The sequence below is a fragment of the Rhipicephalus microplus genome, chromosome 1 (genome assembly GCF_043290135.1).
Source record: "Rhipicephalus microplus isolate Deutch F79 chromosome 1, USDA_Rmic, whole genome shotgun sequence".
Lineage (NCBI taxonomy): Eukaryota > Metazoa > Arthropoda > Arachnida > Ixodida > Ixodidae > Rhipicephalus > Rhipicephalus microplus.
Window position 1 is genome coordinate 215,516,305 of NC_134700.1, and position 26,379 is coordinate 215,542,683.

General features: G+C 41.6%; 1 protein-coding gene across 1 annotated transcript in view; it reads left to right on the top strand.

Moving 5' to 3' along the window:
• The first annotated feature begins 8,537 nt into the window (after positions 1-8,537).
• Positions 8,538-26,379, top strand: part of LOC142807195 (uncharacterized) — a 32,250-nt gene continuing 14,408 nt past the window's right edge. The window contains exons 1-14 of the mRNA XM_075891330.1: positions 8,538-8,853; positions 10,637-10,740; positions 10,851-10,949; positions 12,157-12,255; positions 12,909-13,013; positions 14,263-14,361; positions 16,952-17,053; positions 17,871-17,969; positions 19,181-19,279; positions 19,893-19,991; positions 20,241-20,339; positions 21,149-21,277; positions 21,601-21,853; positions 23,495-23,623. Of these exons, the coding sequence (XP_075747445.1) occupies positions 8,739-8,853; positions 10,637-10,740; positions 10,851-10,949; positions 12,157-12,255; positions 12,909-13,013; positions 14,263-14,361; positions 16,952-17,053; positions 17,871-17,969; positions 19,181-19,279; positions 19,893-19,991; positions 20,241-20,339; positions 21,149-21,277; positions 21,601-21,853; positions 23,495-23,623 (1,630 nt within the window). The 5' untranslated portion in view covers positions 8,538-8,738. The remainder of the gene's footprint in view (positions 8,854-10,636; positions 10,741-10,850; positions 10,950-12,156; positions 12,256-12,908; positions 13,014-14,262; positions 14,362-16,951; positions 17,054-17,870; positions 17,970-19,180; positions 19,280-19,892; positions 19,992-20,240; positions 20,340-21,148; positions 21,278-21,600; positions 21,854-23,494; positions 23,624-26,379) is intronic.

Consider the following 26,379-nt stretch of genomic DNA (forward strand, 5'->3'; position numbering starts at 1 on the left):
TTATACAACGTGTTAGATTGACATCTACGATCGGACATGTGTGTCGAAACTGAACCAAAATGACACTCCTATTCGATGTATAGAGCGCATTGCCGCGGTGGTCTAGCGGCTAATTAAGGTACTCGGCTGCTGATCCGCAGGTCGCGGGATCGAATCCCGGCTGCGGCGGCTGCATTTTCCATGGAGGTGAAAACGCTGTAGGCTCGTGTGCTCAGATTTGGGTGCACGTTAAAGAACCTCAGGTTGTCAAAATTTCCGGAGCCGTTCACTGCGGCGTCTCTCATAATTATATGGTGGTTTTGGGACGTTAAACCCAGCATATCAAATCAATCACCAACCAACAAGCCCGCCATGTAACCTTAGCGGTCTGAACTGTCTAGAAAACATCTTAAATAATCATGCATGATTATTATCACTTGCGAACTGTCACTGAGGTTTAGATGCTTAAATGCTCGATGTGGCTTTCGTTTCTGAAAGTACACTCAAACTTTTCCGATAAACGTTGAATTAGAAACGTTTGTTTTTATTTCGTATAAAAACTGCGAGCAAACTTGGCAGCCTCGCGTCAGCAGGTCATGCAAGTACGTGACATAGCTCAATTGTTATGGACACTACTACATCCAAATAATCGAATGAAAATTCTGTGTACTGTTGGCATCACCGTTTGTAAACGTGAAGTACCACCTTTGTTCGCAACGGGGCCCTTCTGTTTTGCTAAATTTAAGACGCAAGGCTAGCCTCAAAATTTTTAAGATAAGCTTGCGTACTTCTATTGTTGACCTAAACAGACCCGATGCAACGGGCAGGCGCACAATTATTCTTCTGAAGCAACTGAAACCCATCATTGCACTAGGCGATGAAGTCAGAGACAACCATCTCTAGCGCAAGCGCATACATTACGTGACGGATGAATTCTTTCAGTCGCCAGTGACCGTAGTCAATGCATCACAATTGTTTTAAAAGACACGAGACCTTGTTGACGATGTGAAGTCCTCGTGCCCCCTCTTTTCGGCAAATTTCGCGGACCATTCAAGCCCAGAACGTGGCAGTGTGGCAATAAGTGACCCTGTACAAGGAAACCACCGACGGCTGTTTGCAGCTTCTTTCTTAAAACTGTGCTACGAAACTGCGTTTCATAGCCTACCGTAGCCGACAAGCAATTTATGTTGATTGATAACCACCAACCACCGTCACGCAGTGACTGTTCGAGCGTGTAAGGTCCGAACGGCGATGAGCCAAGGTTCCGAGTCCGAGGGGACTCCCCTTTCGTGATTGAGAAACGTGGTCTCTATATTTATGCGACAAGAAATGAAACGCCGAGTCGCGTGCATATAATTCTATTGGCAAGGGGTGCTAATTACGATCACTGGGCGATGGGTTTTAGTGTGCTTTCTAACTTCATGCGAATTATTATTATTATTTAGTAATACTGTCAACCCTCGCTTGAGGGTCATAGCAGGGGAGTACAATATGAGTACAAATAGAACACCTAAAAAAACCACTAAGCAATAAACACAGGAAAACAGAATGGGCAGTACTTCAACCATTACCAAAATAAGCATCAATTTCTCTGTCAAAAGTTTGCACATCGGTACTATTAATAACATGTTGGGGTAAAGAATTCCATTGTTCTATAGCATCCGGGAAAAATGACCACCGAAAGATGTCAGTGCGAGTGCTAAAAGGTTCAAGGGGGGCATCATGATTCAATCTAGTGCTACGTTTTCCGGGAAGGCGTATGTACTCGTCTTTAGGTATTTTGAATATCCCTTGGATTATACGAAATATTGTTTTAAGTTTTTGTTTCCGTCTTCGAATTTCCAGTGAATAGCCTTACGCTTACTGTTTATTTATTTCCTGTGTTCGATTAACGTTTATTAATGCGTGCGTGCATCTAACCGAATGGTGTGTTCTTTATTCCGACTAGAAAACAGTCGTGAGTCGTTATAGTATTGAAAATTTTCACATTTTGTCCGACATTCCTATAGTCATCGAAAATTCTTATAAAGTGTATCAATGGCACGCGTCTTCGGACTTTCACGAATAAAGGTTTACGAAAACCAAACACGCATTTGTAGTTTGTATCGCACGCGAACAACACACACACACACCACACACACAAACACACACACACACACACACACACACACACACACACCACACACACACACAAACACACACACACACACACACACACACACACACACACACACACACACACACACACACACACACACACACACACACACACACACACACACACACACACACACACACACGCGCGCGCGCGATTGCAATGTTTTTAACGTGTCACATGCGCAAAATTCATTCACAGAGTCACTGAGAGAGGCTTCTCCGCACGGACACAGTTATAGTGGAGAAGCAATCTTTGACGAAAAACGCAGCTTACATATGAATGCATGCGTGGCGGTGTGCATGGACTGCCGTCAAAGCGCATTGCAAACATTTACTACAGTCCACACGTAAGCAAGAATCAAGAAGGGCGAGAAGAACGGTATAAACACCGGACTCGTATCAGCAAGATCGTATCGACACCTTATCTTGTTCTTTTGAAGCTGCTCATTTCATCAGTATATTGGGAAAAAAATCGGCAGATCGCATATACCTTGGGAATCGGCGTTATCTGAAGCATGCGGTGGGAAGGTGACTGTGTTGCAATTTTTATTGAGCGACACGGTATGAAATGACGCTAAATATAAGTGCGAATGTTGCACGCACAGACATATGTTGAACAGTTGCTGATGTTTATATATCCAGTTGTTTCCACTTGCGCAACGATGCCAACAGGAACAACAACACCAGAAGCGGTAAGCTGATATGAAACGCTGGTGCTCGCGAAGATGATAGCCTTGAACACTGCTACACAAATCAATTTCAGCTGATGACACGTATTTACGATTGACGTTAACCTGACGTGACGGCCGGCTGTATCATAGGAGTACATATGTAGTGTTTATAAAATTGGATAGTCATCACTTCAACCACAATTGGCGTTTCACGAACATTAGGGTATATTTGAAAAGTATAGTTCCGAGACCTGGCGTGGCTTTGCGGTAGAATACATGATTGCGAAGAAGAATACTGGGGTTTGATTTCGCCTGGGACCCTGGCATTTATTTTTTGCATTCGACAGGTCAACCCGGCCGATGTCAGTTTTTTTTTAACGCTCACGCCTTAAAATTACCCATGTGTGTTCTCGCCGTTCCTGGGTAGATGATAAGCGTCAATCAGCTGTGGCACATAGCTGCATACCACTGGCACGCACCCACCGCGGGTATGTGCCACTGTTTGGTGGAAAATGTTGGACGACGTACGCGACGGATTGTGACATCATTAAATGCGAAGCATTTCTTAGCGAACTTCATCGATTTAGAGAGTATCTATCTATCTATCTATCTATCTATCTATCTATCTATCTATCTATCTATCTATCTATCTATCTATCTATCTATCTATCTATCTATCTATCTATCTATCTATCTATCTATCTATCTATCTATCTATCTATCTATCTATCTATCTATCTATCTATCTATCTATCTATCTATCTAGCCGCTTACGTTTGGGTGCTCTCGTGGTCACACCCTTAACTTGGCGTGAACCTAAATTAGCATGGGAGGGTAAATGGTTTGACGAATATGACGCGCTGGTCAAGAGATGAATAATGTGAAAATCCCGTCGCGTACGTCGTCAAACACTCCCACCAGACAGTGGCGGGTATGTGCCGCTGGTATGCGGGTATGTGCCACAGATGATTGACACTTAATTTTTACCCAGGAACGACGAGAACACACATGGGCAATTTTAACGCGTGAGCGTTAAGCAATACCCGAAATCAGTAGTGTCGGCCCAACAAAGGCTTAGAATAAATGTCATTCTTAAGAAAAAACCTGAGATAGGCAGCGTTGACCCCCCGATGAATGCAAATAACAAATTTCAGGGTCCCAGCAGGAATCAAACCCAATCATTCAGCGTGGAAGTCTAGCATTCTACCACATAGCTACGCCAGATCTCGGAACTACTTTTCAACTAGACGTTAATATTCGTGAAACGTCAATAGTGGTTGCAGTGCTGCCTACCCAATTTTATAAACATTACGTATGTACTACTTTGATAGAACTTCGGGTTAACGTCAATTGTGGTTAGGTGTCATGCTCTGAAGTTGATTTATGTAGCAGTGTCCAGGGCCTACATCTTCGCGAGCATCAGCGCTTCATATCAGCTTCTGGGGTTGCTAATACACATGTTCATGTTGGCATCATTGTGCAATGGCAAACAACTTGTTATTTAAACGTCTGCAACTCTTCAACGTATGTCTGTGCGTGCAAAATTTGTACATATATTTAGCGTAAAATAATGACGTGTCGCGCAATAAAAAAATTGCAACACGGTAACCTTCCCTCCGCATGCTTCGCATAACGTCGATTCCCAGGTACGAGAGATCTGCCGAATTTTTTCGTGCCTTGAAGAGTGCGTTATATTCGTCAAATCATCCTCTCCCACAGCAATTTTGGTTCACGCCAAGTTAAGGGGTGATCACGAGAGCACTCACACGTAAGCGGATAGATAGATAGATAGATAGATAGATAGATAGATAGATAGATAGATAGATAGATAGATAGATAGATAGATAGATAGATAGATAGATAGATAGATAGATAGATAGATAGATAGATAGATAGATAGATAGATAGATAGATAGATAGATAGATGTCGAAAGTGCCTGCAGTACGCAAAGAAATGCTTCGCATTTAAAATTGACATAAATGAGTGCTCATAACGCCAGAATTTCATGAAGTGCTATTACTGAATCAAACGTATATTCGTGTTCGTGTACCAGGTGCTCTTTTAATTTCCAAAATGACACAGAATAAAGCAAGAGAAGCATGCAACAATTGAGAGGTAAAACGAAAGGAAACACTATTCACACTATTGTTTGTGGTATGATTAAGTATACATCAATCAGTAAAACTACACGCGCCACTCGTCAATGACTAAATATAGCCGTCATATTTTGTGATTACTACAGTGGGCTTTTGAAGTAGCCTGCGAACCATACTGGCATGGCCTTTCCAGATGACAGGAGGAAGACAATTGTCGCAGTAACAGCGCACATGCATACGTGACCTTGGCCGAATGCAAGTCCCTGGCCGGTAAACAAGACCCTGGCCGAGTAAACCAGGGGCGTCGAGCGTAAGGTCGCATCCATGTGCGGATCCAGAGGGGAGGGGAGGTGTCAAGGCACCCCTCCTTCCCCCGCTTGATGGAGTTAGTACGCCCAGCGTAAGCGCCAGCGCATGTGCGCCAAAAATGCTTGCAGTCTTTCTTACCATGCGATTGGAATATTGTATTGTCACATCTGCATGCAAGTGCGCGTTGAAGGCTCACACGAATGCAAATAAATCTACTATTAGTACTGATCAAAGCATACATGTATGAAAATCACCACTCCTCAACCCTTCCAGGAAAACGTGTCGGCTCGTTCAGGGCGTAGCCAGATTTTTCGTTTACGCCTTAATTCTAACTTATAGGGTGGGGAGAGAGTCATTTACCATTTATGTAGCTTCTAATGTGCGTTCACACACACACACACACACACACACACACACACACACACACACACACACACACACACACACACACATATATATATATATATATATATATATATATATATATATATATATATATATATATATATATATATATATATATATATATATATATATATATATATATATATATATATATATATATATATATATATATATATATATATATATATAAATGCAGCATTGAAAAACTTCAGGGGTGTGTCGACTTTCTTACTTGAAGATTGTATACATATAGCGCTACATTAGACGGGGATAACACAGAGAAGTACATGACAGGACGTCCTGTCATGTACTTCGAACTCTGTCTTGTCCCCGTCTAGTGTGTTGGCCTCTTCTTTCTATACACCCCGTGACTACGGGTAGATGGGAGGGATCACTGTTTCAGAAACACGTTTAAGACATATCGGTGTGCACATAATTAAGTTTACCAAATGACCACATTAATTCAGTTGAGGAGAGACAAGTCGCTAATATTAAAGCAAAAGACACAATGCATATGACGATTCCCGGTCCTGAAACATTTGTATTGGCTCACTCACCGTGACACCATGATTTTGCATTTAGTGTAATATAGTTCAAGCTCAACGGAACCAGTGACTTAGGCGTAGGTAGGTGGGTACTAAACTTTATGGACGCCCTGAAGAAGTCATCCTCCAATTTTCTTTAAAGGAGGATCGCGGGCCGCGCCCCCACGTCGGAACGGCGACGTAGATTCAGAAAAATCACCAGGAGGCACACACACCTTGCCATGGCGGCCATTTAGTTTTCACAAGTTTGTAGGTTTTATTTTTACTTACACAAAAATTAAGACCATGCCTTAAAATCAAGTTGAAAAAACGAATATAGGTTCCCAGTGTTGGTTATTGGATTGTTCTAGTGAGTATTTTCTGAAATCGATCGAGTGGCAGTTGCGATTTCAGTAGTTTCACACAGCTGAAGGGTGTGAAAATCAATAAAAAAAAGTTGCACCTTCTAAACTTCACTGTCACACCGCTCAGGTGCATGATGATTGAAAGAGAAATTTCTAGAAAGGGGGGGGGGGGGCACTTGCATGGCTTGTTCCTCTTAGCCTGAGCACAAGGGGGGGTGGAGAAGGCAGGACCCCCTGTAATTGCTGACTCTGAGAACACCCATGCATGTTTTGAGTGCACCATCTGCGTTATAAAAAAGAACAAAAAAGATGTACATAGAAACATCAAACTCATACATTGTCGGTACTTGTTGAGCGTAATTCGAGTGCGATTAAATGGCGATCCGCTATCATTTTCCGTCGCGATAATGAGTCGTTGTATATGAAAGCGACACTTGGAAAAAGGTTTTGGTGGCTTCGCGCTATCGATACCGAACTACAGTGGCTAGAATATACAAACATGAAGGAAGAACGGAGCTGGGTGACCTTTTGTTTCTATTTATTTCTTTTTCTCTTTGTATATGTTTCTCTCTTTCTCTTTTGTTCTGTTTTTAGTCTCTTTTCTGTCTTTTTCTGTATTTGTGATCATTTTATATGGTATAAATCCCTTTATTTTTCTTTGTTTCTATCACTTTTTTCTCTTTCATAATGCGTTTGATCTCTCTTCTTCCCCATCTTTCTTTCTCCCTTTCTCTTTCTCGTTCAAGTCTGCTTCATTCTATCTCTTTCTTTTTCTATGCATTTCTATTCCTACCTTTTTATGTGTTTAGTTCCTGTATGTATCTTTTATTTCTCTTTCTACCGCTTTCTCTCTTTTTGTCTCTTACGTTCTTTCTTTTTGTCTGTGTTCTCTTTCTATGTCGCTCTTTTTCACGTGCTCCACGTTCTCCACTTCGCCGATCACAGGTTTTGTTTGACGTTAACACCTGCTGTACACGGTTTGTAGAGTTTTGCACGACGGAGTACAAGTTAATAATAGTTCAGACTGCTTCACTGCTAAAAAAATTTGGGCAATCTAAACTAAAATTTAAGCTTTAATAAACTTACGTGACGTTAATTATAGAGATATATCATTGTGATTAGTTTTGTTTTCCGATGCTGAGGCGCAATGAAGGACTAATGATACTCTATTATTTGTGGTGTCGAGATGATTTCATTCAAAGTAATAAGCTATCTGTTCATGAGGCTATACCTAAGGTTCTTATTCGTATCTTGCATGCTTAATATGATTTTGTAGCACTCGGGATCAATGATGGCCCCTTATGAGTAAGACTGATTAGCCCCGTGCATCCACACGCGCGCTTTAGGGGCGTAAACAAGAACAAAGATACTATATTTATAAATATTCCCTACACGGTAATTTTTTTCAATCGTCTAGTTGATCATATCAATTTACTCGCAAATTTGCGAAATAAGCGGAATATTTTCGACACAGATCTTTGGTCAGTTGTACGCAGAAAGCATGTCAGTCTAAAGTTATTGTGGATATACCAGACCACAAAACTGTGTATACTCAAAGTAATATTCTAATGTTATACAGACCAGGGATTTATAAAGGAGTGTACACCCATGTTCGAGTTTCAGAGCCACGCTAACATGAACCATTTCCGTGTGTCTCAACGGCAGTTTTGAACAATTATAGTCGCATGCGATAGCTGTAATGAAAGAAGAATCGAGTGTTGCTAACTGCGACATGAAAGCGTAAGGGATACATTAACGACGACAACAAGCTCCTGTCTATTCATCACCTTGCCTGTATCCGTCGTTTTATTCTATGTCGCTCAGCCGGTTTCATTGCGCTTTTCAACATTCATTGAGCTTTTGGAAAGCGCGCTCTCGCAGTTTTCGGCAAACGTTGCGAACGATGCCGCAGTGCTGCCGCTACGGTGGCTGCAGCAACATGCTGCCATTCACACCGCGCGCGAGCATTGACCCGCTGGATGACGAGCAGCGCCGTCAGCGTCGCTGGCTCCGTTTAGGGACGGGTTGGGGAGCCCGACGCTCCCGACAGCCCGGCAGCGGAGGTCTCGGGAACTACGGTAGAGTTGGCGACGAGTGTTGAGGAGAATGTTGTCTTTGCTGCTGCACACGGTCGTGTCAACGGCCCTGCAATGGTGCAAATCCTAAGGGAATTGTGTGTTCGGTGTGTTTAGCCCGCTCTGCCACGCCTCGAAGAGGGTGCTGCTCCCAGCATGGACGCCTCTTCCTCCGACGTGTCTGGCCGCCTCTCAAAACGAACTTCCGTTGCTTCCAGCAGGGTGCCCGAAACCGATCTAGTGCCACTAAACTTCAGTCATACTTCGAGAGGTGCGCCGATTTCACTCCCGGGATCTCGCCGCGAACCGTGCTGGGTGCTTCGCGCAGCGCCGTGAAAACGGCGGTGTGAGGTGTTTTGTACAGCGCAGCCACTTGCGGTGTGGAAGCACGGTTTTCTCGACGTAGGGAAGTATTACGAACACCGAATCTTCGTAGTAAATATGTTAGTGGTCTCAGAAATCGCGGGCCAGCTCAGGTAATCTGATCTAAACGGACAAAGGTGTGCGCTTTGATGAGCCAACTTGTTGATGCTGGATAGCGGTTTGAATGTCACTGCGCCGAAGGATTGTGGCACTGCCGGCGCATTCAAGGAGTTAATGAGTGTTATGCATATCGTGGGCCGTTGAGCGCGCAACAATTCACGGGAAAAAAGGTACATCGACGCATTCCCGTATGTAGAATGGCTTACTTTTCCCGTCACACATGTGCTGTGCATCAATGACTATCACAGCGGCGCCGGGCTGTTCTATCATCTCATATATTTGTATTACTTAGATATATCTGTGTATCTGTGATACATTGCAGCTACACATAGGATGTTTATAGCGTATTGTTTCATCAGCGACACTAAGCAGAAACGTTATTTTCCATTTATCGAATACGCCGCTTTAGCAGTGCTTATCGAACCCAGAACCTCGTGCCTTCCAGCCGAATACCATACACAACGATCTACAGCGGGGGAATGGGGCTTCGGCTGCCGATCTTTATCGATTTTCCGCATTTCTTTTTTTTTTCACGATATTATGCATAAACTTTCTCCACACTTCTGTTCTACCATAATTTAATATCGAAGTTCTTTCTAGGTAGGTGTCCTAACAGTGTTATTCCAAGATGTACGGACTGCGTGTCAAGCTGCTGCACTTATGTGCACATTAACGTCCGCCTAATCAACCCTCAGAACCTTCATTCAACAATTAACATAACTATTCTTCTCCATTTGCAGGTAGACATGTAATGATTTGTTTGAAGCTTTGCACCCTCACCTTCTTTTTTCTTCTTGTTTTCTGTTCTCCTGGATTACAGGCTAACTTTCTTCCATTGCTATTTCTGTTATGTTTGGACTCCTGTGGTGCTGTTATGTGCTAGTGTTGTTGGCTAAGCATTCCAATGTCTTCCTGTTATACTTGAAGCAGCTCTACATTTGCTGGATTTGGCTTTGAAATTGAATAGCACTGCCTCTCAATAGCGCATATAATTCTAACCTTAACCCATCCTGTATTTTTTCATTATAAATATACTTGACTGGCATAACTTATCATTGATAATCGCCCAGGATAGCTGCAAACAAGCTATTTCTCGATAAGAGGCTTTAATTTAAACAATTCATAGGCAGCATGTTTACGAAAACAATGTGAGCCATTGGAATATGTGTGAGAAACCAAACCCATCCTTCCCTAATAATATATGAGTCGAACTAATATAAGCTTGCATGTTGGAATATAACTTGGATTTTCAGTTTGCAATTTGCATATATAAAGACACATATTAAGTCTTGGAAACTGTCATTATCTAACTTATCCAATGTTGATGAGTCCTTGAACAAGTACATCATAAAATTGGCAGCTAACTACCGAAGCCGATGTTGGTCGTTTGTACAAGCTGCTTTTACTCTGTATGTGTGCCTATCTGGCCTTCCAAGAAATTCTGACCTTGTATATTTTTGTGAATCACTGTGTGCTTGTGTTGTAGTCAAGAAACAACCTGCTTCTTAAGTTTGGAATTTTAATCACGAGACAAAACTATTACAACTCTTTTCTGTTGTGTTTGCTTGCAGGTATCAAAAATGAATTGTTACTCCATGAAGCTGCAATCAAGAATGATGTTGCAACGCTTAAGCACCTTATTGAATCGAAGGTGGATGTCAACGCAAGAACACACGTATGGGCTTTACAATGTAGTATAGGTTTGATCCTACTGAAGAGTCTTAATGTACCGCTCATCGTATTTCGTGTGATTCATACTTCTCTAACTCGTTGCTGACTCCTTAGATGGAGAGGGTGCCACTTCATTGGGCTGCAGCTCACGGTCACCTTGAAGCGATGGCAGTCCTCATCCAGGCAAAATGTGATGTGGAGGTGACAGACAAGGTAAATCTGTGTTTTAGATGCGGAGCATCTAATACTCGAGGCTTGTAGTGCGGCGCCGTCCGCAAGCTTCCTCCTCCTTCTTCCACCATCTGTGCATCCCTTCCTCCTCTACACACCGCACGCGCTTCACTCCTCCACCATCTGTGCACCCTTCCTCCTCTACACACCGCGTGCGCTTCTCCTCTTCACGAACATTCGCTAGCTGTATAATGTAGCGCGCATGCGCCGTCACGCTTCAAGAACATCGGCAGCTGACGCGCGCGCATGCGCCGTCGCGCTTCAAGAACATCGGCAGCTGACGCGCGCGCATGCGCCGTTGCGCTTCTCCCCCTTCTCGAACATTCGACAGCTGACAGTGCATGCGCCGTCGCGCTGTATATATACTCAAGGTCGGTGCTCGCTCGCTCAGTCGCCGCTCATCGGTTGGTTTGTACGGCGCATCGACGTCCGAGGTCGCAATGATCGACGTCCCTTCGACCAGCGCCGGCCTAAGTGTTGGCGGAACCGCAACCAAGTCGTCGTCCGAAGACAAGGCAGCGCGAAGAAGAGCTCGCGATGCCGAACGTAAACATCGGCGTCGAGCGGAAGATGCTCAACTTAGAGAACGTGAAGCCGCTGAGAGACGTCAGCGTCGAGCAGCAGCACCGGATTCGGCCGCTTTGAAACGTAAGCGTCAACAAGAGGACCCGGGCTTTCGAAAACGGGAAGCCGAGTGCAAGCGTCGGAAAACACTCCGCTGTACAAACACCTCAACGTTCACATAGACTGGAGCCGACTCGAACGTTTCGACGATGACGATGCAGTAGGCACCTATGACGACGACGAAATCGAAGCTCTTCCCGAAATCATCGACTTGGACGACCCCATGCAGGCTGCCATCCCAAGTATGTCGCCATTTAACACCCCATTTCACAACCACGTTAAACAATTTAGCCATCGACCCAAGTAAGTCGCACTTTAACACCCCGTTAACCAATTATATGCTCCGCATCTTCGTCAGTGTTCCCCCGAGGGAAGCTGCGGGCAATTTTTTTTTCTTGTTTTACTTTTTAATCTTTGGCTGTTTGCACATCCCTTTCAATTGAATTTCATGACTCATCTTTCTATTATTATTGTTGTTGTTTTGTTTGAGAACACATGTTGCTGAGAAAGATAACTATTGGGAAATGCTGAGAAAGAGAACTACTGGGGAATGTTGAAATTGCAGTATGGAATGCGGCCACTACTGATGGCAGCGTGGTTTGGCCACCGAGGTGCTGTTCAGCTGCTTGTTGAAAGTGGGGCCAGTTGCCGAGCAGTCAACCGTGTAAGTGACCTGTTTCCATGACTTCATTTTGTACGACTGAAAAACTAAGTACTTGATGTGCTTTGTTCCACATGTGATGTTTGTTCAGGAAAGTTGAATAGCAGGAGATTCTTTTTTCAAAGTTGCTGTTGGAGGTTCTTTCAGGCTGTTGAAATACGGTGCCACCTTGCTTTGTTTTATTGCGCATTGTTTTATTGAGCGAAAAAGCAGAATTATTTGTGAAAGCCCTTTCTAGATAAACGGTGCTGAAGTTCAGTGCAGGTACACAGTGGAATCTGCCCGAAAAGCCCATAAAAGTACATACCCTGGTGCTTACATTTAAATGCTGTAGCTTCCTTCACTGAAGAATAAAAGATGTTTTTTCTAATTTGTTTTGAATCTTTGTAAAGAGCAAGCTTACTACTGCTTTCAAACTCTTGTGACAATGTTGATCTGCTGTTCTGTTTTAATAGTGTTGAAGCACCTTGCTTTTGTACCTATAATTCGTAAATATCACACAAAGACTTGACTATTATTCTCTTTTTATTCAGAAAGTTTTAATTGTTTTGTATATGTATCCAGATGTTAACAGCTAATACGTGAATACTTGGGTATGGTGCTAAACACGACTACATGGCCACCTCTCTCATCTATTCTCCTTTTTTAACACGCAGCAAGGTCAAACTGCACTTCATTGTGCTGCACAGAATAATCATCATGAAGTCATTGCATTCATGCTGGACTCCACAGAGACCATCAAGGTCAACGCCATCGACAAGGTTAGCTTTTCTCGTCTTTCTAGAGTGCTACAGGGCTTTTCCACATGGTGTGAACAGTGTCGCAATGTAATTCATATGAAAAACATGTATTGGCATGGCCTTTTTTAGATGCGGAGCATATTATACTCGCGCCTTGTAGTGCGCCGTCCGCACCGCTTCTCAAACATTCGACAGCTGACGCGCGTGCATGCGCCGTCGCGCCGTCGCCCACTCTTCCACCATCTGTGCATCCCTTCCTCCTCTACACACCGCGCGCGCTTCACTCCTCCACCATCTGTGCACCCTTCCTCCTCTACACACCGCGTTCGACATCTACAATTCTCCTGATTCTCCAGTGGACGCGCATGTGGCGTCGCGCTTCGAGAACATTCAACAGCTGACAGTGCATGCGCCGTCGTGCTGTATATATACTCAAGGTCGGCGCTCGCTCGCTCAGTTGCCGCTCGTCGGTTGGTTTGTACGGCGCGTCGACGTCCAAGGTCGCGGTGAAATGAATTCCAACGAATCCACAAACACAATGATCGACGTCCCTTCGACCAGCGCCGCCCTTTCGCATACGTGTGTACGTGTTCACTCATTTAACACCCCCTCCTACAACCACGTTAACCAATTTAGCCATCGACCCAAGTAAGTCGCAATTTAACACCCCATTTCACAACCACGTTAACCAATTTAGCCATCGACCCAAGTAAGTCGCACTTTAACACCCCGTTAACCAATTATATGGTCCGCATCCTCCTCAGTGTTCCCCCGAGGGAAGCTGCGGGCAATTTTTTTTGTATTACTTCTTTGCATTGTAACAAATGCCTGTTAATTACAGTCTTGTTAATAATGAGCTGGTGGGTGTCAGAGTAATGACATCCTTGAACAATGCCAGCATACCCTTAATATTATGTATTTTCAAAGCATAACGTTAGAGTGCTGGAGCTTAGAAATTACTAGAAAATCCACAGTGAGGTTTTTCCATATTTTTAGATCAATCAGGCATACTTTTGACATTGGTGGCTCGTGACTTCAATTATGCCTGTCTACGAGACACACAACTTTTATGTTTGCAGAGGCAATGAAAAGTTAACAAAGTTTTCCAATCCTCAGCATATATTTCGATTTGAAATTGTGCTATGTAACCAGGGCACTTCTGTAATACTAAGAAATATGAACAAAAAATGAATTTATTTCAGCAGTCTTTCTTAAATCTGCTGTTTTCAATGTGTAATGCTGCTGATTACGACATTTTTCTTGGCAACAGAATGGTCAAACTGCTCTGCACATTTCGGCTATCAACAACTGCATGGAAATTGTAGAGAAACTGCTACAGTACAAAGCTGACCCCAACATCAAGGACAAGGTATGGAACAACTTGTGGTCTGCAGCACAATATTACTTCGATATTCTGTAGCACCAAATATACTTTTTTTTTATTTTTCTAAATTCTTCTCTTTGTAATTTTTAAAAACATTTTCTTCAACTTTGTTCATGCTTTAGACATACCAGGCCCGTAGCCAGGATAGGTGCCCAGGAGCCCCCCTCCCCTCCCCCCGAATTTAGGCAGAAGGGAGTGTTTTACTGAGAATAGATGAAGAAAATAGGTGTTTTTTAAGGCCTTCTACGAGTAACACCCCCCCCCCCCCCCCCTCAAAAGTAAATCTTGGCTACAGGCCTGAGGCATCCACTCCAGCTTTCTGAATTATTACCATCAAACTTGAATACCATGGAACAAGACGAAAATCTCTCTTGCTGAAATGATTATGTAGCAGATATACACGACTGCATATTTGCACTCAATGCCAGACAAAACTTAAAGTCAGATGTCATATGTGAACTTATTGTAACTTTGTTCAACTACTACGTGTGTTGAAGTTTAAGCAGCAATTCTTCTTTTTTTTTTTTCATGCTCGTGATGAGCAGGTAATGGGAGAGAGGCTGAGTTAGAAAGACTAATATTACATGGTTTTAGGTATTGCCTATTGAGAGTTAAAGATGGAAGCTGCCAAATGTACAGAATGCAAATGTAGAATGGAAATTTGGATGTGTTATTTTTGAAAATCCTTATCATTGTGCTGTTTTCAGGGCCTTAGTATACTACTTTGTTAAGATACTTAGGAATTTCGGGGTTTTATAATAAAATACAATTACTTTTGTCACCCCTTTGTTCTCAGTGTTTTCTTTGACCTACTTTCTTTTGTGTTTTTCTCACCTTTGTTGTATATACAGAGACATAGCTACACCACTTGGTTTGCATGAAGGTAAATGTCCTTTTCTTTATTTTGATCTTTTCAACTTATTTAAAAGATTCTGTTATTGTCAACTATGAAGTTATTAATCTGCAAAAAAAAAAACGTACTTCATGATGTTCATTGTATTTAACCATTTATTCAGTTATTTGTCTCAATTTTTTTTTTATTCATCATCAGGACTTGGTGTACTGTCTTTTTTTTTTGTAAAACATTGTAAGCAAATGAGAACAGTATGCGGTAGTTTCAATACAGTCCGTGACTCTGGAACCTCCTTCTGTATATTGTGTGTTGAAAACCTCTAATCGTAAACAAGTAACCTTCCGATTCTGGCAAGATTGAGGACATTTTTGTGGGGAATAAATAATGTGGCCTCAATGCTTGTTAGCTAGCCTTTCAGATAAGGGCAGTATCTTTGGATATGCCAATGGGCGAGAAAATTTTGTACGACTTTGAGAAATACTTACTATATGTAACTGCTATGGGTGCATTTCTGGTTATTTCTTTTTTATTGACCTCTCATCATAGTACATAGAGTTGATATGGTATTTTATACTTTTCTTTTGCAGTTGGGTTATTATAAATACCCTAATAGTAAAACACTAGCATTCTGAGAGCACCCTATATAATTTGAAATCTGTAATTGTATTTGTTTATACAAACCAGTTTCAGTATTTGTACTTAAGGGATGGATGCACAGTGATATATTATGACATACCGACTTGCTGCATTTTGGCAATTACTACAGCTGCAGCACGCATTTGCAGGTCGAGTAGACTTCAGTGGCACTCTTATTGATTTTCACATGAGCAACATTGCTAGCACATTGGCAGACATAGATTCTGACCTTGATGGCATGATAATCTCACTTGTACACGGTCTGCCATTTCAAGACTGACTTTTGGACACATATATAACATATTAGCATTCCTCATTCATTATACCTGTAAAGTCCATCCTTTTTTGAGTGAGAACTGTGCAGTGCTGTTTCCGTAAATATTAAAAAAGAAATAGAGAATAGTACGTTCCTAATCGGTGGGCCCATTCAATTGGTGTGCCAATTTTCTTATGTTGCTCTTGAAAAAGGTTGTCCATATCATTCAGACCTTCGATATAGTGCCCACGCCCTATGAAATTTCATCTCCTCCTCCTTTTATAATGATTGCCTGGTAAAGCTTTAGTGATTCATCATTAACTGATCATTATTACAAAGTGATATTGCTCGTGTGACATGCTGCCAAAAATGACAGCGTACTGTTCTTTATACATCAAAGGAAGTTCCTTGCAGCCCTGTGAAGTCTTTTTCTTGTCTACTTTTTCATAATTTTTGGGGTTACAGTTTCCCAAAAATTGCTTCCTTTCACACATTTGTTCTTGATGTGCACTTAAGCATTACACAACGGTGGATACTTCATTTTTTGAGTTTGCTGTTGTCATGGACATTGTTACTCGTGAATGTATGTAACATTCTGTAATCAGCATCACTTATGAAAGCTCATAAGTTTGACAAACTCTTTCAGAAAGTTTCACCTCTTGATATAATTGGCTACGTCGGACTGTTTCTATCACTTTTGTACAGCACTTCTCTGTAGGTCTAAACTGCACGTGTACTTTGAAATCATGAAGATAAAAAAAAAAGCCTTGAATAGAACATTTTGCTTCACAAAATTCATCCTTAGTGTTGTAATTTTTATATTTCTCCAGTCTGGGTGCACAGCACTTCACCACGCTGCACAGCGAGGACATCATCTTGTGATGAAGCGCCTGCTGCAGAGTAATAAAATGGACATGGATGACCCAAACTATGTGAGGGAATAATTATTCATAGTTTTCAACAATGATGAATGTTTTTACAATTTGTTATTGTTAAGAAGAAACACCATTCATTTATATGGATAAAAAATTGAGAGCTTAATTCATAGGCTACACATTTCAAGACCGGCTTAGCTGAAAGCTGACGGTAGCAGGAATTTGAAGTTGGTATTGCTGATCACTAGGAAAGCATTCCAGCAGCCAAGAACAATAAACTACATGTGAAAGTGCATCATGTATAATCTAAAAGCTTCGATCTACAATTGCATAGGATTGTCATTTCTAAGTTTTTTTACATGTGAAAATGTTGATTCATATTCCCTCTTAATAACCATCATGCTTCTTGTCTAAGCACTCCTTATCCCTACTGAATAACTGTCCAGGCCTTTCTTGTCTTTCTCCTTGTATTTCCGTTTCAATGTTTGGCTTTTTAACTGTTCCTAAAACTTGCTCTTTCCTCATCACTGCGTAAATTCACCTTGACATACGCATATTAGCAGTATTAAACACTTGAATGCTAGATTTTGTAGATACTTTTACACTTGGCCAACATAGGACTATAATTTCTTGCCATATTGTATACTTGCTCTTTCGAATGAATTCCCGTCACTTCCTGTCAATTAGGACACTCGAAAAGTTTCATTCTTCATCGATTTTGCCGGGTGCTTCTTTGCGCGGCTCCAAGTTCTACAAGCATGATAGAGCAAAAAAAGAATTTACGAGGATTCAGAAAGGAAACGAGAAGTCCAGGAAATGCTTGTCCTCTCTCTCTGATGACTTAGTAACTGATATTTCTTTATTTTATTTACAGGAGAGGAGCACGCCTTTGCACTTAGCAGCACAAAATGGGCACCAGGCGGCTGTGCAGATACTATTGGAACACAAATGTGATGCTTCCATCACCGATGCTGTGAGTGTGTTATATACGAACACTTTTGTTTTGGCAGATAAAAAAAGAGATATGCTAAGGGAAGAGCTTTGGCCGACACCTCTACTTTTACAAGGTGTAACATAGCTACATTACATTTTTCTTGATTTCAGCTGAAGTGATCATTCCTGTTGAAATGTGCAGCCACCCACAATTTTTTTCTGTAGTTTGTATTTGTTTGTGCCCGTTTACCCAGTTCAAGAATGCTGCAAACAGAATCAATGAGGTGATGTTGAAGGAGATATTGGGTGTCTATTCTTTATTTATCTAAGTGTATGTGTTGTGTTACTTCAGTGGGCTGCATTAAAGCCAGATTTTAACATATAAGGAACAATGTGAACAATAAATTATTCCTATCTATTTAATAGAAAGTAATTCTGTTTAACACGAAGTGATGATTGCATTAAGCTGAAGAACTTCTGCAGCCACTGCTGACGCCTTGTACTCGGCTCGGACAGCGACCCTAATTGACAGGCATAGTAGTGTACTTTGCTGAATACATGATTCAGTGGGCGTAAAGAGCTACACCAGCATCTGTATTTACATTTAAGCCTGTAGAGCTGGTACCATATAAAAAATAATTGATGTGTTCTTTGAGGTGTGTGTTACAGCTAATAATGCCAGTTGCAAAAATTTTTCAGCAACATGAGTGTACTAAACAACATTTAAGCGGACTAAGTTTTTAAAATTTCAGCTTTCTTGACAATGCACAGGTTCACAGAAAATCAGGAAGTAGCAAGCTAAGTTGCTCAATTTCACAATAAAGCTGTGCCTTACTTCATAAAAATCCCATATATCTATTTTTTTCTTTCATTGTGCCTTTAAATTTTATTGCTCTTTCATTTATTTATTAGTGGCAAGGCCATTTGGGCTAGAGATGGTAGATTTTGAGTTTTGTGAATCATTTATACTAAGACAAACACCTGATACAACATGTGGACTCTCACGACCCCTTCACTGATTCTGGTGAAAGTCTACTGAATCTCTGTTTTGTTACATTTATGCATTGGCTAATGCTAGTTAATGCACAGCAGTGAAAGACAAAGTTTGGTGAACTTTGTTGGCTCTCTGCTATCTTGTTTTTACTAGCAAGGCAGGAGCATGGCTGTTTAGAGCTATTCATTCTCAATCTATGTGAAGTTTGTCTTCTTTTGCTCTTTCCTCATTAGCTCTATTTCCTCTTGCTCATACAGAAAGCTCGAACAGCGCTTCATATTGCTGCCTCATTAGGCCACCTGGATGTTGTGGAAACGTTGCTTCAGTTCAAAGCTTCACTCACAGTCAAAGATAAGGTGATCAACAATGCCTTTATGGTTTGGTGGTTCATATCTGTTACCTTCAATAAGCGCAGTACTCGTAAACTTGAAGTTATTGTTTCTTCTGCATAATTTTTAAGAATATATGTATAAGACCAATGGAAATGTAAATTAAAAATAACATCAAAAACATGTTTGTGTGTGTGCAGGTATGTTTAGAGATTCTTTTGATTGGTATCGTAGAGTGCACAAATGGCCATAATTGAAGTCAAGCATATTGAATCATACATTGGTGTAAATAAAAAGCAATTTTATGCATGGTTTGCATATTTTCTTGTAATAAGTAGCTCATTGCAAAAAAGCTCCAAGCATTCACAGAAACAAAAAAAAAGGGTTGTCTCTTTAGTTTATTGTGCAGAGTGATTAATAACTGAATTCATGGAAAGACTTCTTACAGAATATACAGTGTATTTTGCATCCTTAGCATGTCTGTGTGTTATCTGCATGGTAGTAAAAAAACATTGATTGTCAATAAACCAGTTTTGATGATGTTCATTTCTTTTACTCGACATATTTAGACAGATTATATGTCCCGCATTAGTAGTGGCCTGATCGTGTTGACATATTGTAATTCGCCTTCGCTTTTCAGCACGGCAACATGCCATTGCATTTAGCTGTTCTCGGTTGCCATGCCAGCATGGTCGACTTACTGGTCCAGAAGGGTGCATTGGTGAATGCTACCAACAACGTAAGTTTGAGTCTGACATTTTTAGATGTGAGATGAAGATGCCTTATTAGTGCACCTGCACTGAATGGAAACGCTAGTGATTGATCGGAATGTCCAAAGAAATTATCGAGAGAAAAAAAAAAAAAATGGCACGTTGTGCCTTGTCAGTTGCATCTGAAATGACACTGAGTGTCATCTTTGTCACTCTAGCTAGAACTTGGCCAGAATAAAGCTGCTGTTAAGCTGTGGAAAATTTGTTCTTCTTTGCAGCGCCTACAAACACCGCTGCACATAGCAGCTGAGCTTGGTTTCACTGAAGTGGTACAGGTGCTGGTGAGCCATGGAGCAGACCTCTTCCTTCCTGAAAAGGTGCAGTGTGTTTCATGCTTTCTGGCTGCACTATGCGATGGGTGCTTGAAAAAAATATATGGCACGTTCTGCCTGCCAACAGTGACTACTATAATTTATGGAAACGGAACAATGCATCGTTGCCAAAATATGCAGTTACACGTGTTGTGGGCTAAGTTTAAGGACGGGTGTATCTGTCCTTACTGTATGGGTTGACTGTGCTCTCTGCTACACGTACTAGGTTATGGACACAGAAAAATTATGTGCATGATGTTACTACTTACTTAGGTTTCGCAGCAGTGTTATCTGTTCTCATTTTTATGTTGCCTCGAGTGGACATCGATGAGAAATAGTGGAAAATATAGGTTCTTTGTAGGTACCTATCTGCAGGCATTTTGCATGCAATCCCACATATGGCTAACGACACCATCTTTTGCATCTGACAAGTATTGAACCAGTTTTAAGACTTTATAGCTGGTTTGAATTTGTACCTTTCATAATGTTCTTTGTGAATCTTTAAAGATGAAATGACTGAACAATATTTAATGAATAAATTTATTTCTTTCGGTAATGTTCTCACTTGAAATATAAGTGTGCAAACACAATCATGTGAAAATAACATTACAGGGACAAAGTGACAAACTATAAACAGATAATTCCGGTCAAAGAATAAATACACACAATAGTTACTATATTTTGGCATTGTTAAACTTTTCATGATGTTGATTAGAGTATGTTGATTCTCTAACACACAATTAGAGTGTGTTGGGGAATCTACCTAAAACCTTGAAATGGAGCTCTGAAGCGAGACACTGGTTTCATGTGGACAGGGTGGACGCACGGCACTCTACATAGCTGCACGTGGCAGCTATACAGCAATAGTGGATATGCTCATTACGGCTGAACGCGAGATCAAGCACAGGTGCAAGGCCAAGGAACAGTTGGTAACAACACTCCAGGTGAGAGAACAAAAATATTTCTCTATGTTCTTTTAAAAATGCCTTTTTACTTGAGCGGTTGCTATGTGTCTTCCCAGTTTGTCTTCAATGAGTGCTTGTCACAGGCACAAGATCAACATGTCGTTAATTTAACTGTAAAGAAAAACTGCTCAGCTGCTTTGATATTGTAGCAAGGGCTGTATCCTGCTCTCCGCTAATGACATTCAGTGTTGTTCGCATGAAGAATGACATTTTTTATAAGTGTATGTGGAAAATGGGCAAGGTACCTGAATAAACCTGAATGAAGTGCTGTTTTCTAACTGCTTATTGCTGAATTATTGCAGCCTGGTACCCGCCAGTTCTGCAACAGTCTTGTGGACATCAAGGAGGAGAGTGTGGCAAGTGATCAGCAGCAACATTCTGGTGCTGACAATGCCGAGGATGGGGAACAATTACAACAGCAACGGCAGCAACAGATGCAACGCTTGTCCTGGACCCTGGCCAAGGAGATGCTAATGCCCAATGACTGGAAACACTTGGCACGGCACTGGGGATTCACTCCTGAACATATCAAGGCCATTGAACATCAGTACACAGGTGATTTGCTGTATTGTGTACTTTTGCACTAGCTTTATCTTAGAGGCCAAGTACTGTAAGCGTAGGCAAAATTTAACGCTTAGTAGGTCTTTCGTGCCTTAGCTTGTGCTTTCAGTATAATACTTTATGGGTTTTGTTTTATAGAGCTTTTTTCTGGCAGTGGTTCATAGGGAAATGGCACTCCAAAGGGGACAATGTCCACTATAACCACCGTAGAGATCCGTCGGAAGCTGTTCTTGTGGCAAATAGGTTATGTGAAGCATTTAGGATGGCAGATCACTATATGGCTATGCTTTGTTTAGAAATATTAGTGATACTGTAGACAACCAATAGGCTTCATGTAGTTGCGAACTTTTGGGCTTCTAGATATAAGAACCCTTAATTCTGATCTGCACCACGCCCACTTTTTTGAGTCGCACATAAAGTACTAAAGTCATGTTTCTTACAGTTTTATTAAGTTTGTAATTTTAAACCCCTGTTGTATGCTATAGCTACTGTGCAAGTGTTTCTTTTATTTTCTTGAGTAACTCAGGTAACCGTGCTGGAATAAATACAAAAAGTGCAAATGCTAGGAAGTTCTTAAATGAACTGTAAGTACATTTAAGTACATAGGTCTAGGGAGTTTTTGGTGGCCAGCTGTATGAAAGCACCAGCCTTAGCTACTGTTTAGCCTTTTATCTAAAAAAACAGTAACTACTCAAACAGTTAATTTTAAGTTGCAGAAAATAGAAGAAAAAATATTAGTTTTGAAGCAGACATTAACACCTAACACGTAGTACCATGTACAGTGTCAATTTTTATGAAAGGGAACATGGGGGTGCGTGACCGGCGCGCTCCGGCGGCTGCTGGCAGCGCGCTCAAGCGGGAGCGATAGCAACCACAGTCACTTTTTGCATCATCTCGCACCAAGCGAAACAATCATTCATGTTTGATATGGAACCAGCGGCAAGATTGCGACCTCCTCCCCCTTTAAGGCGATTTCGCGAGAGGTGGTAATTGCCTTGAAGGGCGAGGGGTTGCAAGCTTGCCGTTCTATATTACCAACTAATGGTTGTTTTGCTCGCCGCAAGATGATGCAAAAAGAGACTGTGGTTGCTATCGCTTCCTCTTGAACGCGCTGCCAGCAGCCACCAGATCGAGCAGGCCACACGTCGCCATGTTCCCTTTCATAAAAATTGACACTACATTTAGTTTTAATGGTCAGGAACAATTACACTTGTACTTAGGTATGTATTAGTGACTTATATGTATGACGCTTTTCGAATGAAGTATGCAGAAGCAAACCTGCACGAGGAGCAGCAGTATGGCTTAAATTTGAATAATAGGCAGTCTTGTTAGTATAACTATTGTAAAAAAAATGATGAGGAGGCATTAAATAGCGTACTCTAGACCACGTCCGCCGAGAGCACATGCATCTATGTCGTGTTTTTATGACACTAAATGGTTCCCCTTGTAGTCAACATGAAAGGCACAAGCTTTTTCTAACCTTTGATCTGCCAAATTATTCATGTTTGATCAAAAATTGTCATTGTATTTTAGTGGTTTAGAGAAAAACTGGCTATATTACAGAGTGAAATTCTTAGCAGTTATTTTTTTTCTTATTCCTGTTTTTTCATTATTTTGTCTTTGTGGCCTTTTCAGGCAAATCAAGCTACAAAGAGCATGGCTATCGAATGCTGCTCATCTGGTTGCATGGCCTCCCACCAAACACAAATCCTCTCAAGGAGCTCTTCGAAGCTTTAGTTGCCATTGACAAGAGAGATGTTGCTGGTGAGTATTCTCGATAAAGTTGTGCAACAGTAGACAGTTCGCAAAAGAATGTCACTTTGCAAACCATGGGAGTCTACGAATCTCTAATGTGCGCATAAGCCCTAAATGCATTTATTCTGGCGTTGTTTACGTAGTTCGCTTGAAATGCTGACTAGTATAACACTTGAAATGAGATTACTTCATCAGAAGAAACGCTTATTTGATGTAGGGTGGTAAAGTATACTGAATTTTACTTCAGCATGTTGATACTAGAAAAGGAAAAGAAGAGAAAATTTTCATTTCTAATGCGATAGCGTTAAAGAGCTCATTTTGCAAAAATTTCCGTGTCCGAGAACGATGCAATTGAAATAAATAATGAAAAAATCTTGGGTCAAAGTGGGGATCGAACCAAGGTCGTTTGGATACGCATGGGAATCAAACCTGAGTCGTTTGCGTGGCAAGCGGATGTTCTACCACAGAGCCACGCGCCTGCTTGCGAATACAGTGAAAATAACTTCGTCTGCTTGAAAGTGCAGTGAAAGTAACTTTCATGCTTTACAAATGCACACGTCCTGTATATATGCGTCACAATACAACATTAAATATTTCAGTAATAATGAGTGGTGCAAGCACCCATTGCCATCGGTCATCAGAACATGTGAATATCATAATGACTTCATGGTTTAAAGACGGTCACACAATACAAAAGGCACACATGCTACTGCATCTATTCCCTTAAGGCCACGTAGTAGGTGAATAGCAAGTTCGAAAACGTTTCATGCATAAGTGTTTGAAGTGCATACTAGGGACAGGATATCACTATCACGTTAAACTCCTAAAGGCGAAGCTTTAGGGTCCCCTAGTTTTTCAATACAGCACACAAGCCTCAGCTCTGGCACATCCATTTACAGTTAATGCACTAGTGTTATAGGCAACATGCACTTTACAGAGAATGCAGGGCTAATCTCAAAGGCCGTGCGTTGTAACGCCGAAGAACACAAAAGTGGGTGAGTTAAGACAGTGTCTATCATATAGCAGCATGCAATTTTAATGGAGTTGATAAAGTACTAGCCGTCTAGCGAAAAGAATGTGAGAGATACTGGCATATGATACATAATGTGTTCGAAGAACATATTAGGACCCATGCCTGTGGCATATAGGCGGCTGTAAAGACAATACAGTCCATGTGTATGTGCTAACAGTGATAAATTTTGGCCAGTTTATGTTTTGTTTAAGCTGCTGGGATGCAACAAGTGTCAGAAAACCTTGCTAAGTTCTGTTTTTTTTTTATGTCTTACTATACAGTGTGGCCCTTTTTTTGTGATTAAAACAAACTGGGCCCAAGTTGGTGCTGTACTTCTCCTTGACATATGGGGGTAGATGGTGCATGAAACCCAAGGCAGCACCACCACCCATCGTGTATATTTCAGATTACTTTTCTGGCATATTAATGTAGCAGTCACAGTAAAAGTTGCTGTTGCATTTTTGGTATTGTATAATTGCAAACTACTAACCACGCAGCTGAACTTTGGCATTCTTGTAACTTTGCATGGCAGTGTACTCATTAATTTGCTAGATAACAATTCTGTATAAGAATGCTGTCTACAGTGATGCCTTGATGATATATCAGCTGGTCACTGGCATTGCATAACTGCTATTTTCAGTTGTGAGTGTCTCACCAAAGAGGTGAGGTTGCCACTTTTTATTGCCATAGGCCAGTACATGCATACTGCTGATGCATGTACATATTGAACAGTTACGATGGAAACCAAAAGTGACAAATTGTAAGGTAGGCAGGACGCACAGTTTCAGCCCATTAAAGTAGTTACTGTCATGCAGTAAACCATTGCTACACCACATGTTGGCAAAGTGCTCACCACTTGATACTGCTAGTTTTGAGCACATATTCTTAAGTTCCATAATTGCATTTTTGTCGGTAGTATATTGTCACAATGCAGAAACAGTAGCAGTTGAATACAGGACAACTCACTTTAATTGTACCAGAACACTGGCAAACTGATCGGATGAAAACCTCGTCTCTCTCTCTTGCTGCGCGTGCTCTTCGTTGTTTTCTTGGTGCTGCATATTCAATGCGGAATTCGCCCCCCTCCAGAGAGCAGCGTCCCGATGCTCTTCTACAAAGGCGGTGCAGTAAATGTATGGTGCAAATCAGTCCCAAAAATAGGGCTTCATTCGCACAACATGCACGATTTCTGGTTTTTGCTGGCGAGTTGTCGAGGGGCTGTCAGGAATGACCACGTAATTAACGTCAATCAGGTGTTGTAAAACTGTGTAGGGGCCAAAATACCTCTTCAGCAATTTTTCAGACAGTCCCCGGCAGCGGATAGGACTCCATACCCAGACTTTCTCGCCAGGCCAATAGACGACGTGTCGGTGTCGCAGTTTGGGCGTCGTAATTTTGCTGCTGGGTGATTCAGACGCATGCAAGCTGCCTCGCTTCTTCTGCTCGTTGGGTAAAAGATGCAGCGTCTAAGTCGATGTCATTGCAGTCATGCAGTAACATGGCGTCAAGTATCGTCGTCACTTCACGGCCATGAAGGAGACTGAACGGTGTTCTTCGTGTAGTTTCTTGCTGCGCTGTATTATAGGCGAACATGATGTACGGTAGAATTTCGTCCCAGTTCTTGTGATCCACATCAATGTACATACTCAACATGTCGGGAATAGTTTTGTTGAGGCGTTCTGTTAAGCTGTTCGTTTGTGGATGATAAAAGTGGTTTTCCGGTGGGCTGTTCCACTGAGCTCAAGCACCGTCT